The sequence below is a fragment of the Centroberyx affinis genome, unplaced genomic scaffold, assembly GCF_046629955.1.
Source record: "Centroberyx affinis isolate AG114_WGS23_722 - 3 ecotype Tasmania unplaced genomic scaffold, CSIRO-AGI_Caff_v1 ptg000874l_1, whole genome shotgun sequence".
NCBI lineage: Eukaryota > Metazoa > Chordata > Actinopteri > Beryciformes > Berycidae > Centroberyx > Centroberyx affinis.
The window spans coordinates 423,807-443,710 of record NW_027279466.1 but is presented as its reverse complement, the minus strand read 5'-3'; the positions used below and the strand labels follow the sequence as shown (position 1 = coordinate 443,710).

Sequence of the window (19,904 nt, the reverse complement as noted above, 5' to 3'; positions counted from 1 at the left end):
TCTGCAGCATTGAATCAAGTGTATCAACGGGATCCTACAGGCTTGAAATATTCTTGAAAGAGCAGCTTTGACAGAATTGCAATGTACATTTATATTTTGAAATTAAGCGCTCTGGAATGGACAAAATTGCATTTATTAGTGTCAACTCTAAGCAAATATTTGTTTTATGAGTAGGAGTAACAAATGAAGCTTGTAAGTTGAAAGACATGGGTGTTTATTTCCACCCTAAGTCACCTGCTGCAACCCTGGTTGTGATTTGTAAAGATGATGCATCACTTTGAGATCAACCGGAGCTTAAAAACAAATGAATGGGATGATCAGGGAGTCCTTAAAGTTACTGCTAGATGGGCAGGAACCCTGTGTTTCCACCAGGTGGCAGTGTCCAACAGGTAGTCATGAGTATGTCACCTGGAGGACAATGGCATAATATTCCCTCAATGTGGAGCTGCAGATAATAAACACTGACATGCAGGTTATTGCATATTTGATTTGATTATTTGTGGCACTGTTAACACATTGACATTCAGAGCTACAGAGGTTGAAGTATTACTCACTCAATCACAAAGCAAACGGCACACCTCCAAAGACAATACAAGGTGCAATTCAGACGGTTCACTTTTGCCTGATGAGAACAGTGTAGAAGTTCTCTGCTTCAACAAATAAATGCTCATAGTACTACTTGTATAACCATGTTGGATACATGGAGGGGTGACGGTGGCCTAAACGTTCGAGAAACAGGATTGTGACTGGAAGGTTGCCTGTTCAAATCCCCCCCATCTGGCAGGGGAAATGTGGGTGTGGAAAGTGAATGAGCAGCGTTCTCTCCTCCCTCAACGACCATCAAGTTGCCCTTGAACCGGGCACACAACAGCTGGTTCAGTGGAGTTGATCAGTGATCAGCAGTCGAGACCTGGTGGTGCTGGGCAGCTCCTAGGTGGGGATTACATGAATGTGAAATTCATGTAACCCTAACCCTAACCCAGCACCACCAGGTCTCGACTGCTGGGCGTACGGGAAAAACACATACCTCCCTGGATAAATAAATGATAATAAAGGCCTTTATCACAAGCATGTCTCAAAGGACTGTACAGAGAATGAGCCTAACAAGATCTAACTGATCAACAATCAACCATAGAGCAGAATGATGTAGGACAAACATCAGGAAGAGCAAGACACACTAAAACAGATTATAGCAAGACATATAACAGCTTACCTATCCTACATAGCCGAACGTACCAGCTCCACCAGCCTTAGGCCCTCCATGAATACAAGGAACAACTCCCATGAAAAAACCTTGTTACGGAAACAATTGAAGAAACCTTTGGGGGGCCGAGTCACAGAGGGATCCCCCACTGCTGGGACGGCTGATTGTGCGATAGGTGCCGGGAAAATAGTGAGAAGAGCATGGACAATGTCAAGAGTAAAACAGAAAGACAGATGAGACAGAAGAGGCAACATGCGGCGGGGAGAGGGGGGACACGAATATCCACAGAAGCAAGGGCAGAACTCGCGATTCAACTCTCCAGTTCCCCTGTAGCTAGCACCCCACATTCATCACTCTTGACTCAGAATACTCCCAATTACCTTTCTACTTTTTTTCCATATCGCTCTTATTTCTTGGAATTGTCTTGAAATTACAATGGGTGGTGAGTTTTTCTTCCAAAACAGCACTGGCAGGAAAGTGAGTTTTTGAAAGCCAGAAATCTCACCACCTAGTGAAGTAATGGTTGAGTTGTTAGTATTGATCAACAACCCTATCGACCCCCCACATTGATATATTTTGGTCATTTTGTGTCTATGGGGCAGTAAAAATCTTACTTATTGCCCCTGAACCTGAAATGTCATTACACTCTTGATTTCTCACTGGCAAAACCAAAGGCGATGACTCCGTGACACTTGATTAGAACTGGCTCTGAGGTGCCGGGCAGGCCTCTCTCGTCGATGAAATTGCCGGACAGGGGACAGCGGTGTGTTGTCATCTCGCGGTCCCGGTACCTGAACAGGGAGCTTTGTGAAGGAGCCTGGGCGGGAGGCGCCGATGACGGGCCGCTGAATACCCCCTTTTAGGGATTTGTTGCCCCCTGCCTTGTCTGAACAGCGACAGAGGTCATGCTAGCCTCTCTCCCGGCGTTATGTCAGCCGGCTAGAATGACCTGTCCTCTTTTTTTTTTAATCCTCTCTCTTGAGTTCACCTTCTAGTGTTGTTTTCAGTTCAACTCCATTTCCCTATCGCTGTATCCTTTCTCTCTTGCCCCTCCACCCCTCCCTGAGATTTTGTTTTTACAGTTTTTGTTAGCCGTTATCCAGAGGGACTTGCATTGAGGGCAACACTAGAATAAGCTTCACTTCCTAGTTCACCAATTGTTTACGCAGCCAGTAGTAAAGAGTGAAAGTCACAGGCACCTGGCAATGTTCCTGCGATCCTAGAATGATCATGTAGGAGAGAAGTGCCAGGAAAATAAATAAATAATAAAAAAATAAGCGCAAGGGAGGGAGAGAGTTAAAAGGGATTTTTTTTTGCTTCAGTATGAGATCATATTAGACGAGGAAGATATGGGAGAGGGAATATGATTCAGCGAGGTGAGAGTGCTGAGATTTCATCTTCCACTTTAATGTTTTTGCTCTGACTAATAAAAAAAGAAAAGTTGAAGCTGAGTGAATAGGGCATTGTCGAGAGGAGAAGAGAGGAGAGACTGACACTTACTTTGACTCATTTGTTCAGTGGCTGGTGTAAAAAGACCCTTTTAAATGGGAGTATACTGCTGCGAGTCCTCCTCACAATGGGTCTTTGTCCAGGACACGGTGTCCTATAGCACACAAGTGCTATGAAGTCGCATGGCTCTGGCCTCTTTTTCCGCATGACACAGGGAGTTGAGGACTGCGCTGCTGATATCTGCCGACTGGGCAGACGACAAACTTTCACCCCGCCATTATAGCCCCCCCCCACCCCCCAAACTCTCATAACCAATGGGATCTTAGTTTTACTACTTGGCAGTGCTCCCTACACGTGTGTGGAAATGTAAGGAAACAGAATCTGCATCTGAATCTGAATCTCGAAAAGTTTGGGGTTCTGAAGCACACAAATACACATTGTAGTTACAGGCCTAATATCATTTCACAGATTAATATTCAGCTGTATGTAGATATGGAATAGTTTGTATATTGGCCAACTACTATTTACACACATAAAATCTAGACTAAAATGTATGGAGCTTTGAAAATGGAAATGGACTCCTGACTCTTTGTCTTTATCACGAGTAACAACAGTCCTTGCTATACATTTGCCTGTTTATAGTTATGTTTAAATACGCTACGTGTAACATTTTTAAACATCAATATCACTGTCAAATTAATTGTTATACTGTGGTGTAATTGCCATAAACAAATGAGAGAGGAATAAGAATGGTGGAGACGATCGCTAGCGTCTATCTCACACCATTGTTATTGTTCGTGCCAGTGTTTCTCAAAATTAAGATCACAGTTCCCATCAACCCCGCTGCTGCCTGTCGCAAAAGGGATGTTGCTACTTCTTTCTATTGTGTGTCTTGTGCTTTGTTCTACTTCCTTATGTCTGTGCTACATCATTCTGTTCTAAGACTGATTGATGAACTTGAACTTGTGCCCCCTCCTCCTCCCTGGTGTCACTCTGCGTACGTTTGTTGTCTTTGGCTTTACTCGGCCTTTCACTCCTTCCACCATCTGCCATTGCCAGAAACCCTGGAAGCTTTAGCTCCGTTTGCCCTGGAAGAACAGCGCCTTCTTCCTGTTTTGTGCCGTAAAGCAATCCAGCAGATTTCCCTCCCAATCCGACCCGGTGGAGAAACAATGGAAAATGCAGAGCAGAGGCCGGTAGAGGCTGACAATCTTCTCGCCACGGTCTTATATGTTTATGGTAATTGTACTCATTTCTCAAAAGGAATGTGGTAATGATTTTTTGATGTTAAAATGCCACACGTGGCACTTTTAAGATATGATAGAAAGTGATGAATGTTGGCCCATTTGTTTTCTTCATCTGTCTCCCAGACTTTATTATTATTCACCTTAGATTATTCACCCCTTTTTGCTTTTTCTCCCTTTCTGTTTCAGAAATTAAATTCCTAGATCAGTGATATTACAGACGACCGATAAGGAGTGCCCTGACAATAAATGTGCTAACTATTCACATGACCATACAATGATCTTGTATCATGAGGCCGAGCCACACAAAGAGATAAGACCTGAGGATAAAAAGCTAGAAGGTTAGCTTTGTAGGGAACATGTCAAACAGCTTTTGTGCTTTTATAGCAATTAAATATAGAATTACTAAATATAGAATTACTAACACAATGGTAAACTTAATCCAATTACATAACAGTAACATTGCATCTCTGGCTGTAACAAATATTACTGTGCCCCTGAAACAATGATGTGTAATGGAGACGTGTCAGGTAGAAAAAATAATAGCCAAGGAGAAAAGGTAGAGGGATTTTCCTTTATCTACTCAGGGCTTTGCCAGTGTCACAGTGAGAAAGGGATCTTTTCATACCATCCATGTATAATATTGAACAATCTTTAAGCCCTGCATTATTGCTGTTATACCAATAAGCAAACAGTGCAAACATGTCCATGGTCATAAAGCAGATGGGGGCCCAATGCTCATATTTGAACTGAAATCTGAACAAGCCTAAGCCTTGTAACACGGTCTGTACTGATGCTAACCCATATGTAAATACAGGTACATCTATAGTTACGGATGTAAATGGGTTTTTGTAGAAAAGAGAAGAGGTTGTTCAAATGGGTCCAACCTGAATAAACAGGTTTTCTCCAGCTTCATGAAATCCTCTTTGTGTTTATCTTATTTTCTCCCCTCCATCGTAACTCACTGTATTTACAGTACAACCATCCATTATGAAGTACAACAATACAACCATCCATTATGAAGCTTCTTCATATCTTGTTCTTTTACGTCATTATTTTCATCTCAGAGAGCTGGAGAAGATTGTACTTTGACTATAAGTTGTTTGCAGAGTATAAACTACTGTATATAGCATGACTCAGATATGATATGTGACTAATTAGTGACTAATATGTGACCCATTGCCAAGTAAACAAGCTGATATCAGTGCCATAGATACCACTAAATCTGTTCATGCCATTTCACAAACTTTTGCATCACTTTCCCGTAGCTGCTGTTACTCCTGGCCTTTTCCTCAGTAAGCGTTCACCCTCACTGTTGCGTAAAGGCACCCTGTGCCCGGCAAGCCATCCTTCACTCCTAAAACACGCTCATTTTCACTTCCAGTGTCTTGTGAACAAAGAACGCAGGTGCTGGAGGCGCACACCCAAGAACTGTAGTCGAGGTGCAGACTTCCTGAAAAAAGTGTCTGATTAAAAAGAAATGGAGAAGTCACTCGCTCCATTATGCTCCCATATTTTAATAAAGTTGTGACATGTTGACCAATGTTTCAGCACACTGTGCCTTCATCAGGGTTACAAAAATGAGGATTACCAGGCAGTTTATATACACATACAGTATGTGAAATTAGTGAAAATGCCAACAGCTGTGTGTGGGTGTGGAGAACTCTACACAAAGTGGCTGTTAAAAACTTTCTCAAACAACCCTGGGATTAGAGTCAGATTAACTCAAATTAACAATACAATGCAATTTTTACCTCAATAAAGACAGCATGTTGCCACTAATAAATTAAATTAGTAAACACATGGAAACCACACTATATGATTAAATAAACAATGCTCATAGAAAAGATCAGCATTAAGACATTACTTTTTTTGTGTTGTGAACAGTCTGTTAGCTCCTGTGATGAGTGCAGTTTGTTCTCTGGAGATGCCGTCACTTTGTGGTTCAACAAAAATGATATTGTTAAGGAGTGAAAGTCAGATCCCAGTCTTTATCTATGGCTGCTGAGGCGTGGTTCTTCTCTCCTGTAGGCCGACTGTATAGCTTCTGTGTTTGTCAAGGGGAAGTCTGTGTATACTATATAAATAATTACATGTTTGGGTTATCTACAGGGGTGGAGAGAGAACCAACATATCATACATAAGCAGAAGTACTGTTACTTTGCTGACATTTTACTTAAATTGAAATAAGGTACTGGTGTAAAAATCTATTTGAGAAAATATAAGAAGTAGCTTATTTAAAATATAACTCAGAGGCGAAGTTACTGAGTTACTTGCATATGATGTGAAAGGACAAAAGGACAGCAACTTTCTTTACCTTGTTTCCTTCACTTAACACTCATAAATTGGGCAGTTTCTGATGCAAAGCTTATAGAGAACCTACACAATTTGTACTGTAATGGATGCAATTTAAAATGTACAAAACCTGAGTCAAAATATAAGTAAAACTAATATTACCGAATTCAAAAAGTACAAGTACACACTCAGTTGCAGTAACAAGGGTAATTTGTTACTTCCACACTTGGCTATCTAGTAACTGCAGCATGGTTGTGAAATTTAAGGATTTTTTTAAAAAAGGATTTTAGTTATTTTTGGACACAAAACTCCCATTCATTCCTAATGAATGATCTCCATTTCCAGCGGAGTCCTGTTTTTCCTGATTTCTCCTGAAGCCAATCCCCGAGCAGGGAGGGAAACATTGAGGTTTATCCAAACTATTTTTTTTCCCTTTTGGTTCAGTTTTATGAGAGAGATGTTCCATGGTACCTGAACTGATATAAAGGTTACTCTGCAGGCTGTGGGATGAGGAATGTTCTTTTTAATTTTAACCCAAGGAGCAACATTCCCGTCTTTAGCTGTGCCAATGATGGTGCTCCAGTGGCCTTTGAAGTAAATAGAGGGCTAGTGCGAAAGCTTGCGGCCCCTTCCAGCCTGCTCACTGACCGTGCTGACATCAAAAGCTTCCCCAATTAGTTTCAGCAAACATGCGGCTCCAAGTCTGCAGCCAGGTTGGAAAGAGACGACTGGGCCACCTGCATACAGTCAAATATCTTCATTGGTGTGGGATAATTAACACCAGATGATAGTAAATTTTGGCTGGTGGTTGATAAGTTTGTCAGTTCCCCAGCCACTAGGCAGATGTTTTTGAAGATCTGTCTATCCAATTCAAACCACAAATATTCAGTAAATATCCAGAATGCGTGGTAAAGGTTTTAGATTCATCTACCGCTGAGAAAGGAAATTGTGTCTCGCAGCCTAACCATCAACCTAACTGTCCTTCACTTTCACATCCTCCTCCTGTGGGTTTTAAGTTCCCCACTACTTGCATACATTGCCTATCTGTAGAGCTGCGAGGACGTGGATGACTCAGGTGTGAAGCATGGCTTTTACTGCCTTTCACCGCTCTCTGTAGCTCCGTTTCATTAGTCATTTAACCAGCCTCCTTCACTTCCCCTCGGCACTTGGTAATACGTAGCACCATACGTAACGCGAGTGGTCACTTGCAGAGCAGGGGGACAGGGTCCGAGGGGGAGCAGAATATTTGAAATGGAACGCACTTGCCCTTAAGCAGGCCTAATAATTAATAATAAGAATAAATAATAAAAATTACAAAGAACAATGAGTAATGAAATATTGCAGATGAGTTCATTTCATAAATATGTCTACATCCTCTAAATTTTGTTTGTTTACTCGCATTTATATTTATCACCTGTTCGTGCACCGGAATTGATGGACGATCACAATGCATCCTGGGAAATATGCGCTTGTGAAGTCTACATCGTTGTTGACTCGCTCCCTCGGCCCTTGAAGGGTCGATCTCAGAAAGTTCACTTGAGTTATAAGAGTAATGGAACGACACTTAAGATGGCGACGGGGATTCCCCCGAGGGGAAGTGCGAGGGGAAGTCAACGAGGGCCGGTTGAAATGACTAATGAAACGCACCATGGGTCTCTACACACTTACACTTGAGCACTTCACCGAACCATTAGGAAGATTATGACTTCCTACCGCACCACCCAGCGCATCCTAATGCAGTTGCACAGGACCCACCAAAGTGTTAAGGGAAACCAATTATCTTCCTTCCAAAGTAGTTATTACTACTTCTTGTTAGCTGCAATCTGCAAGATTTGTATGCAGAAATACAACCGTCTTATCACAAGACTTGTCACAAGTCAAGTGGGGCTGCAACAGAGAAGACCGTCCTGTCTGCACAGATGCTGTAGATTTGCTGTATTTGCCTGAATTAATTTCAGGTGTCAGGTATGGTCACCGGTGGGAAGTCTTCTCCACACACGGGAAGCGAGGAATCAAAACTTGGGAGTGAAATATAAAGCTGTCTCCTAAACAGCAGTGAGCAAGCACTCTGTCCAAAGAAAAGTGGTCTTACAATGGCTGAACCTCTTCACCACAATCACCCCTACCAACAAATAAGAAGAAGAAATGTAGATCCTAGGAGTGCACAGTTTACCGACGCTCACCTCAAATGATTTCTGGGTAATGTCCTTTAAAGTTTCGAAAATTCAAACGCTTTACGGTACCAAGGGGAGGTTTTTGTCTTTTTATTTTCAAGGGACGTTATGCAACCAGGGTGGTGCCACCTTGAGTGCCTCCTGCGTCCCTTTTCAAAGTGTGGTTCACCCATGCTAACATGTGCAGCATACGTGTGACTCCACCTCGCACATGAATGTCCTCGCTGACTTGTCACATGTACACCTGGTGTTTCTTTGAAGCTGGATCATGTATGGTTTTAGCTGAAGGATTCAGTTCCACAACAAACTTACATGTCATTCCCTCCCCTCACATGTTTTCAGTACCTTTTGTGGCCCTCCGAGACACCACACAACAGTTGAAATGGGATCAGATGGGCTTCTAGCTGCTAATATAAGACCCTCTTGAGTATACAATTGCTTACTATTGCTGTGTTCACTTGTGCTGTTTTGTTTAGATGTTGGGCCTCAGTAGGGACTTAATCATCTGAACAGAAGGTATGTTCTCTGGCAGTACCAAACAAACTGCTCTATCGTATAAATGTGATATAAAACAAATAATTCTGCTCACTACTTTCTTGGTAGATTTAAGAGGACATTAGAAAGAGATAAACCTGCTTTAGCTATGCTTTTCCTGGCACTACCGACTTAGTTGGCTTGTGTCTTTCTCACAGATAACGCCCTTTATGTCGATGTCCCCCCATGAAACTGTATACAGCCAAGATCCAGTTTCTCTATGGCTTTCTTGTCTTTGTACTGCAAGAGATTATGAACAATAACAGGAATGTATTTCTTTTGTTTTGTAATGTCCTGTTTGTTTTTTGGGCCAACTTAAAGCACAAGACAATATCTTCACTGTCAACCGGCAGTATCACTGACGGCAGTTTTACTTGGTGAAAAGATACACAATATCTGGCCGGGACGCCTAACATAAACAATGTGAAATCACACACCAATCATGACTGTGTACAAACCTCCTTTCTGAAAACCAATACAAAGCAGAGCGTGCGGAGAAAATAGATTTTTCCATGCCGAGTATCAAATGTATATTGGGAAAGTCGTGTCATATTTCTTTTTCAATTTATCTCAGGTTTGGCTGTTTTATCAATATTGAATGTACAGTAAAAGTTACAATACAGCAGTGTTTTACATTAAAGTACTGTAGGAATAAGACGGTAACACTTTACAATAAGGGTCACTAAGTTAAGGGTTAGTTAATGCTTAATAAGCATTAACTAACCCTTAATTAACAGTGTGTAATTTACTAATGGTGTTCATGTTAACTAAGGTATTCATTTATACATTTAATAGTTTATAAAGATGACTATTAAATAATGTATAAATGAATGCCTTAGTTAACATGAACACCATTAGTAAATGATTACCAGACACATTAGTTAACTGTTAATTAAGGTTAGTTAATGCTTATTAAGCATTAACTAACCCTTAACTTAGTGACCCTTATTGTAAAGTGTTACCAATAAGTAACAATAAGTAATAAGTGACAATGTTTTTAATATCTTCCCACAGGTAAACACTGCTGAAGTGAAAACAGAAATATATACTCGGCTGAACACTGATAATACTAAATATATTGTTCAGATTACACCAGTTCATGTTTTGGCTGTCTGAAGATATATCTCTCCTAAAGTGCTTTCTTGACTGGATTATAGAGAAACTGACACCCACATGTTAACAATTCAATCATATCATGGCCTCTATTGTGTGGTGACCTGATTTTGATATTCACATTGATGTTTACTGCTGATAAGGCCAAACACTAAAGCTGCAAATCTAGGACATGCTTTTAAAAGAAAATCGTAAGGGCCAAAAGTGATTTTAGACGTTTATTTACAAATGAGATTCTATGTACATTTTGATTTTTACATGTATTTACATCATCCACACATAATCACCACCCACTAAACCCACAACGTTCAGCTTTATAACCATTGAACATTCCCTCAATACCATCATCCCCTTCATAAAATTAAATATCAGACCCCCTCTTTTGCCCCCCTTTTATTGGGGGGGCTATTAAATTAACATATCATGTACACGTACCAGCAGTAGTTTTATTTGTTTCACAGTTTCATTGTAAACCCTCTACCAAATTCAATGTCAAGTATATCAGCACATTCAAATCCATGGATAACATACATGAAACAAGTTTAGACATCTTTTTTTTTTTTAAGTTTCCAGTAGCATGCTAGTGGTAGAAGTCCAGATCAAGTCAGTTACATTCCAGACAATAACAGAAGTGCAAGGACCTCTACAATAAAACAAAAATGATCTAAATCTTACTTTGGGGACATGTATACGCATGCCGACCAGACACCGGTATCCTGGCTATGTTTATTAAAGTAACAAGCTATGAAATAAGAGACTTTTGGACCACTTTACTGAGGTAGAGACACAGTTGTTTCTTCCTATTGTCTTAAGCCATTTGAAGCATTGGAGCATGCCAATGTCTAGTCCAAGTGGAGGCTATGTGCAACGCTCAGTATAAAGTCAAAAGCCTGTTATTGTGGAGCAGCTGACCGATGCAGTAGCTCAACCTTGGGTTGTTGTCTCTGAATTTGCCTGCTGACAATGAGAGTCCTTCAAAATGCCAAGAGAATATAAATAATTTTAAGCAACCTTTTTTAAAAAAAACTCTATATAATTTACTCTGACGGTGGTGGATGCCACTCCACGAAATCTGCATCACAGTACATAAATAGAAAATTCAAATATTATCCTGGTCCTTCTCCACATAAAGGAGAATTTGAATCGGAGTTAACCGGGAAGTTAACTTTTGCCTCCCTCCCTAACGCATACACTTCCAATTAGTGCCCACTGAGGCTCAGCTCATGCTGTCCTTCGCCCTGATGTTCCCATCAGGCTATAAGATCTCCACTTTCTGCGAGCAGACCAGGTCACTGTTCACCAGGTTCCACATGTGCATGAGGTCCGATGGGAGCAGCTTGTGCACCACAATCATGCTCTTAAAGAAACAGGGTTCTCTGTTCAACTTGCTGTTCTTATTTTTCACCAAGCCAAACGTCTTAAAGGCATTGTGTCTGACAGGGGTGACCTGCAGCACCTCCAGGCACATGCCCAAAAAGACGTCATCGATGGGGTAGAGCTCCAGGCTGTCCGAGGCCCAGTGGAGCCTCCTCGCCAGGGGCCCATCCATCAGGAAACCCCCTCCACCTGCATACGGTGGGTAGTGCGTCTTATTGTACAGCGCCTGCGGGATATAGTATTTGTTTTCCTTTTTACGAATGGGCCTAGCCTTGAAAATCACATCCCCCACAAACAGGTTCTTAACATGTTTGGTGCTTTGCAGATACTCGAAGATGTTGTTCACGCTGACAAAGACGTCGTCATCCCCCTTGAAGATGTAGCGCACATTGGGGCAGTAAGTGTTGAACCACTTGAGGAAGTGGGTCTCCTTGAGCGTGAGGTTGTAGAAGCTATCCAAGAAGTCCCACTGGAGAATATCCCCGTAGATGTAGTCCTCGTACTCCAGTAGCTTCTGGTGGTTCGCTCTCTCCGCCTCATTGGACGGATTACCAAGGAGGAAGACCGTCCTCACCCTCTTGCCGTCCACTACCTGCTCTTTGCCCCAGGTCTTTCGGATGACCTCCCGGCGGTCGTGCTGGGTGGCCACTGACTTTATAACCATGAGCAGATACGTCTCCCCGCTGCACTTCTCCGGGTGGTTGATGAGCATGGGAAAGTAACGGCAGTGCCGATAAAGCAGGTACTGCTTGAAATTATCTTCCAGGCTCATGAACCACTCCTGGCCCGAGATGTTGATGTTGACACTACAGTTGGAGGAGGTTACATCCCAGGTCCTGGGGCTGTGGTCCGCAGTGATGCTGGGCTCCTCCGTGGCGGTCTGAGCCTCAGGCACCGGCTGGGGGTTGTTAGCCTTCCAGAAGGCATTGGTTCCCGAGGAGGAGCCCTTTTTCTGCTGTAGGCCGGCTGCCGCCTCGGCTCCCTCAGAGGCATCCATGCGAGTCTGCCTCTCGATTTGGAAGGGAGTCCCCACGCTGATGTTCCCCCTCTGGACAACAGTCAGTGCCACCGCAGCCAGGAAGAACATGACACTCACCCGCTTGTACACCTTCCAGCGATCCCTGTTGTTCATCCTGGGGGAATACAGAGATCACAGATGAGTCATGTGCCAAAGTTAACTTTCTAGCCAACTTTCAAACACTTTGAATGGACATTAAGAAATTTGAATACTGAATAGAGTTGTAGTTGCACGGATTTGAGTGAGCAGTTCACATACAAACTGTATATAAAGTGTAGCATGACGGGGAATAAAACTATTTAAATTCTAAATTTAAATATCAGTGAGGCATGAAAAACATTCTACATTCATTGTGTTGGATGTAAGTATGGGTTTCCAGTGCTCAAGCTCTGACAGGGAAGTTTCAAGCTCATTGTTTGATGCTTGCAATGACTTGATTTGAAATGTAGGGCCTCTAAAACAATATACCTTCAACCACATGTTTATATTACCCACAGGGGAATATTTGCTGTTGCATGTATAGCCAGTAAAACAGAATAAGGACAGACTGTCATAATAATATGAGATCATGATGAGCTTCATAGATAGATAGATAGATAGATAGATAGATAGATAGATAGATGGATAGGACATAATCACTGAATGTTTCCTGCACTTAGCTTTACCTCAATATTTTTTTGCAGAGGAAGAATGTGTGTGTGTGTTTTTTTTTTGTTTTTTTTATATTCACTAGACATTCATTATAATAGTGACAGACCGACTTGTAACACTGAGGTCTTAGCCTACTTGTCACTTTTTAGTGAACCAGTGTCACTTCTGGAACAATATGTGGAATGCAGGCTGCTGGAAAAGCAAAGTTGCCCCTGCACTTCAAATTGTCATGTTTTCATCATGTCATGCCGGGGCTCGCACAGTCACGACCCCACAGACACTCCCATTGTGGCCCCTTGCTTTCTATCTTTGGAGGAAAATCCCAGTCAATGTCGCACGGCAAAAAAAAAACAATCGTGATAAGTTTTTTAGTTTAATATTCAGTATTTAAATCTTATTTTTCTTTAAACAAGTGAAAAAGTGTGTCAAAGGAATGGGGATGAGACAATTCCACTTGTTTCCAATGCAGTTGCACTGTTTCAGAGTTTTCTAGAGACAAGTGTCAGATCTTGGAGCGAAGACAAGAATAAGGCAGATGATAGCATCAAGAAAATGACACTTGATTTAAGAAAATTCTTGAAAGAAGTGGAATTAGCTGATTTTCTTTTTTTTTTTTTTGTTACTGTTTAACCTCCCACTGCGATAATATGCGTTACTGGTATTATGTCATCTCATTTTTTCTTAAAAACAATTGGAAACATCTGCCAGCGGGGTGAGATAATTTCACTTGTTTCCAGTGCAAATCAGCTTCTTTCAAGCATTTTCTTGAATCAAGTGACATGTTGACGCCGGTGGAGCGACCTGCCTTTCTGTCTTATTTCAAGAAATTCTCAAAATAAGTGAAACTGCATTGGAAACCGGCGAAACGCTCTCTCCCCGCTGGCAGAATCGGCAGAATCTTTAAACTGTTTTAAGAAAAATAAGATTTTGAAACCCAATACTAAACGACTTGGATACTTTTTGCGGTTCGGTGCGGTGCGTTAATTGCGCATATCCAAAACGCATTACTCAAAACAGTCAGATAAGGTCTGCGAAAAATAATTATTTCACAAAGAATAGGCAATGTAGAAAAATGCCACTTACATTTTCTCCTGTGCTTTAGACTGAAGTGTGATGGTTGCGAGACAATAAACCGCAAGTCGCGCTGATTGTTGAGCCCAGAAGAGCGGAGCGGCTTGCGTTTATGTCCCTTCTGCTGTTTATTAAGATATTAAGTCCCTTTTCAGCGAAACAGGCATGTGGAAATATTTCTGACAGTTATGAGAAACGAGCGGAAAGCTTTGACGTTTCCCTGCCTGTAACGCGCGCCTGGTCTGATCTGATCCGTGCTGCCAAATGAGCTTTCGCAGCGCTCCGGCTTTTAAAGGCACGCCAGCGTTACGTCGACTAGGGGCCGACTGACGGATGAATGGATAGAAAGACGAGAGTAGTCCGTCCGCCCATACACACACACACACACACACACACACACACACACACACACACACACACACACAGCATAATTTCTTATAATGATAACTGATCATTTCTAATAGCCTAACTGATCATTTCTAATAATCACCCTCTATTCTGAAGTGATACTCCATCATAGGTTTAGCCTACATTAGATCTATTTGACACTAATGGGATCACCTTAGGATGAATATATTACTACTACTATTAACACTAACACCACCAACAACAACAAAAACAACAATACTTCTACTACCACTACTACTCTTACTAATACTACAACTAATAGCCTAACTTTGCTAAATAATACTAAACTGTATTGCCATTATAATCAGTTTGTACAATTTGTACAACTCTGTGTGCAGGGTATCTTTCACACCTTAACCCCTTCACCCCCACTTATTACCTAACAACAGTTAAGTAAATTCAAGCAAAGCAAAGCAAAGCCATGAAGTGACTCAAACCAACAGGTTTGTCACAAAGTGCTTTACAGGAAAAAAAGGACAAAACCCCCCCCCAGATAAAAACAATAGTAAAGATAGTAAAACAGCAAAAAGAGCAAGAGGTGGAATCACAAATGCCAAGGAATGGAGCCTGTGCGTGTGTGCGTGTGCATGTGTGTGTGTGTGTGTGTGTATGTTTGTATGTGTGCATGCATGCTCATACTTGAAGGAGTTTAGAGAAATGGTGCATCGTTACAGTTACAGTGAAACTTCACTGGTAATATTGACCTTTGGGGGAAAAGCCTGCTTAACGTTGTCAGGATCACTCATAAATCACTGACTGAACCAAATATAAATGATTTGCAAACATATTAGTATTATTATTCATTGCACTCAGACTGAGTGGTAAGCTGCTGACGTCAGCAGGAGGCCCCGGAGTTAATGAGCCGCCTCAAAGCAAACTTCAACTCCTGCTTCTCACAGCCATTGTGTGATTAAGGATTTAATGTATTTGTGAAAAGGTCAGATATGTCATTTTTATAGGCTGTCTACTGTGGGAAATAGTAGTCAAGGTCACCTTTCGATGAATGCATTCCTGTAACTTGGCGCAGGACTCCTGTCTACAGTTACTGCAAATCAAGAGAAGGCCGATGTTTGCTTTTCCCTTAAATATGAAGTGATGTCACGAATCACAAAGATAATACAGTACCACAAAAACAATGCCAGAAGACAACATCATAGTTTTAAGTTGTATCAGTTGTGGGCATTTTTATTGCCAAGACTCAATTTGGAAGCCACTCATTTGCACTGTTAAAGGATAATGCCGGTGTTTTTTAATGTATTTCTTACTGTCAACAAATCCTATGAAAATAACAAAATCAATAATGCGTTTGCTCTACTCCCGTTACTTTCCGACTTCCCACGTTCCCTTTTTAGCCTTCAACCCGGAAGTCATTGGCTCCAATTGTAAGGTAAAAACCTTGAAATACAGCTCACAAAGACATAGTTTCTGTTTTAAAAATCGCTAACTGTTACCACGAAAAGTCAGACTGTTGTAGTTATTACCAAATCAAATTCAAATGGGAACAAATTCTTCATTACGCCGGGGACTATTTTCGGTGCTACGGAACTACTTTCCTGAGATCACAAACGTGTTTCCAGCCGGCTTATTAAGTTGTTTGAGGAAAAAGTCGGCCGGCCCGGTGCATCACAATGATGAAATATGCTGCCTAGAGCAACGGCATGGCTCTCTGACATGTTTTTAATAGTTTTAATACAATGGAGTTCTATGGCTGCTGGGACATGCCTTTATTGGGCATCGGCTACATGGATGAGACTTGTTGGCAAAACAAAATCATTGCTGATTTTGTTATTTTCATAGGATTTGTTGCCGGTAAGAAATGCATTAAAAAACACCAGCGCTATCATTTAAAGTCTCTCCAATAGCACAACAACAGAAGGACGGGTGATGGCTATAGTTGCTGAGTGCAGCTCTAACCACGCCACAACCGCACTTAACCCTGGCTGTGGCAAACCGTGCTTTTCCGCCTCTTTACGGCCGAGGGGAAGAGCAACAAAATGTCCCTCCGTGCTTCAAAACAGGAATTTTTCAATCTGAACACAGCTGTGATCCAAAATCCCTCCTTCCTCTCCTTCTCTCTCCATTTCCTGGATCCAACCAGCCATCCTTCTCAGGGCCATGTGCATCCTGTTGCCCGCCAGCACTATTTTTTCCCGTCTTTTTTTTTTTTTTCCTCCCCTCTCCCCTCTGTGGTTGAGTGGCTCTGTGACCGCTGAGCTGGACTGGAGTGCAGATGGACACTGCTGTCCCTCGTCTTTCCCTTGGCTGGTAAACACTATGGTTAGATTTACTTTCTGTCACCCACCCTTGTGGCATATCCCTCCCCCTCCCCTAGCGCCCCACCCCACAGGATTACAAATACAAGTATGTCCTCTATGAGTTGAGAAAGCTCTATGACCCTTGGGCTTGTGAAAACCTTTCAAACCCATTGGATAAACTGAACAAAATGCTTGGTTGTCAAGGTAAATGTGAGTAGGACTGGGAGATAGAGAGTGTCCTGAAAATGAGCAGTGAGTTTTCGTTCCAAAACAGAGTACAGGCCAGAAAGTGATTTTTGAAATCCATAAATGTCAACACCTGGCCTAGTAATCGTTGAGTCATTTTTATTGGTATCATCATGACTGGAAGGTTGCCTATTCAAATCCCCCACTGGCAGGGAAAATGTGGGTGTGGAAAGTGAATGAGCAGCGTTCTCTCCTGCCTCATCAAGTACAAGTTGCCCTTGAACCTGGCACACAACTGGTCCAGTAACCTGGTGGTGCTGGGCAGCTCCTAGGTGGGAACTGCATGAATGTGAAGCAGAACTTTGTACAAAAAGTGCATGCTCAGACAAACTTCCCTGGATAAATAAATGATAAAAAAAAATTGTCTTTACAAACTACAGTATGTGTTGCTCATTAAAGTTTTGACCCATCTGTACTAAACTTTTCAACAATAGGTTTGCTCACTCTCCAGTTACGTTTTAGTTAGCACCCCGCGTCATGCATCATGCTTTCTACCTGCTTTCATATCGCTCTTATTTCTTGGAATTGTGAGTGTCTTGAAGTTGCAATGGGTGTTGAATTATGGTTGAGTCATTGGTATTGATCAATCGTACTTATCGCCCCTTTAACAAGCATTTCTTAGGATTGTTTATAAGCGTTCATACAGCTTTGCTTTGATTTGTTCCGCACAGCAGGAGCACTTTCCATGTAATTGATTTTTCTAACTGATACGTGTTCACACACAACGCTGATGAAGGAACAATATCTGTGTTACTAGTGTGCAAATATCAAGAATAAGAACTTGAGGTGATAAGTCAGTGATAAGTCAACAGATAGGGCTCTTCCCCCGTAGGCACGCAACCTGCTGAAACCCTCCAGTCTTATGATAAATGAGAACCTGTGTAGCAGAGTTGTGAAATCCATGGCCTATTTGACCGACCCTCATTTCACACATCACTCCACTCCACGCTCTGTCTGATGATGCTCCACTCTATAGTTCCTTTTCACCTTCAGTTCCTCCTTGCGCAAGAATGAGGAAGTCAAGGAGAGCTGGAAGGTGGAGGTGGGAGGTGGAGGTGGTGGGCGTTGGAAAAGTACACTGTTAATAAGAAATGGAAAACCTTGCTGCTAACCTTTGGCCCAAAGGAAGTCTGTGCTAATCCTTTGTTGGATTTAGCACACCTGAGGGACTTGGGAGTGGATTACCTTTGGTCTGTCCGACTCTTGTCAGCTCTCCGCCTGGAAAGAACCAGTCTCAGAAGATTTGTGTGTCCCTCCCCCTTTTGGATAAGTGAGGGGCCCCGGCTGGTCGCTCCTCAGTCACTGTGAAGGAATTTACTGCTGGGGTAGAAAAGGTGGCTTGAGGGGATCTCTCTCTCTCTCTCTCTCTCTCCCCCCCCCCCCCTCCTGCTCATCTTCCCCTCCCTCTTTTCCACCCAGCCGTCAACTGAGGATGTTCCTCTCTGAAGAGGATTGATGGAACAAAGGAGATGTGAGCAGGCTGAGCCATGAACATCCCTGTCAGCTGTGGCTGTAGGTAAACACCTGCCCCCTCTCTATCCACCCAGCGGCCCCCGTAGCTTTAGTAAACACCGCTCTAAGGTTACCACAGGCTAAATGCACAGAGCGCTGAGTTTTCCAATAAGGTAAATATTAACAACTGAAATACTACGTGCTACTCCAAAAAAATAGTTTATTTCTTCATGCTTTGCTGACACAGGTTCCGGGACAGGTTATGGCACAACTTGCACATTTCCCTCCATATCTATCTTTAGGAGGTTTCGGTTTACCTTGTGTTCTTCAGGTAAATCACGGCTAGTCAGAATGATATGAATGATTCACAATGCCGTTTGGAGAAGCTGTACTTTGTGACGTGAATTTCCTGAACATTGCGGAATTAGCATATTGCAACATCAAAACGATCCTTCTCTGCAAACGGCTGTGTTTGCGTGCGCGTGCACGAGTCTCCCGGAGGATGTGCAGGAAGGCCCAGAGGAAGGCAGCCAGCGCGGCTCACTGCTGAATTGGTGCAGATCTCATTTGTGACAGAGACTGATTAATCTTTTTATCTCCTTCCTGGCCTTAGACCAACATTAACCGTGGCCTTCAAAACATGCTGACCCACAGCTGGGATTTGCTGTAGTGTACACAGAGTCAATGTAGTTACACTCATGCGGAGGTTAATGGGCAGTTTGTGGGCGCATTCCTGAGAAGGTCAAAAATGTAAAAGGCGGATTCCAAATAAGCTTTGTATGTTTGGTGAGTTGGCTTTATGTTTGGCTCTTTGACCAGGTTTTTGCAAATATCAGAAGGTTTGACGAGAATGCCCTCTTTCATCATGGAAGTTAAATATTTTTTTTTCTTTCCTTTAGATTGACTGGTGCACCTACAAAAACAACCAAACATGGCCTCAAAGGAAAAGACACAGTGCTTCCAAGTAGAAGCAGAAGCAGGGGTCAGTCAGATCTATCAGTTTGAAAGGATTGTTCAGGAGGAAACAGGAGGTTCGGGAGACAGAGAGGATGAAAAGCTTGTCTCTTCTTGCCTGGCGTCGCATTTTATCAGTAGTGCAAATGGCTGTCTGCTGATAAACACACAGCTGAGAGGGGTGCCAGTGATCCTCGTGACACTGAGGGTTCTCCACTTGAGGATGTCCCCGTTGTCCCACGCTTTAGTGTCTTCAAGAAGACCTCATGTTCAGGACCAAAAAAGGTAAATGGGAAAGGTTGATTTATGGGCTTGAGAAGGCAATATATCAACCTAGCAACAGTTGTGATAAAGTCTATTAGAATTCAAAGAACAAACCTGATGAACCCAGGCAGTGAAAATGCGTCTTTCTGTACTTGTTGTTTCTCTACAGAAATATTAAAGACATTGAAAGTAATG

The 19,904-nt window shown here is 42.3% G+C and overlaps 1 protein-coding gene across 1 annotated transcript; it reads right to left on the bottom strand.

Annotated features, from left to right (window-relative positions):
- Positions 1-10,262: 10,262 nt before the first annotated feature.
- b3gnt7 (UDP-GlcNAc:betaGal beta-1,3-N-acetylglucosaminyltransferase 7) lies at positions 10,263-14,372 on the bottom strand. Its single transcript, XM_071521222.1, has 2 exons — positions 14,143-14,372; positions 10,263-12,523 (listed from the first exon to the last, which is right to left on the bottom strand). Coding segments are annotated over exons 1-2 (1,257 nt in total). The 5' UTR covers positions 14,145-14,372; the 3' UTR covers positions 10,263-11,268.
- Between the last annotated feature and the right edge of the window lie 5,532 nt (positions 14,373-19,904).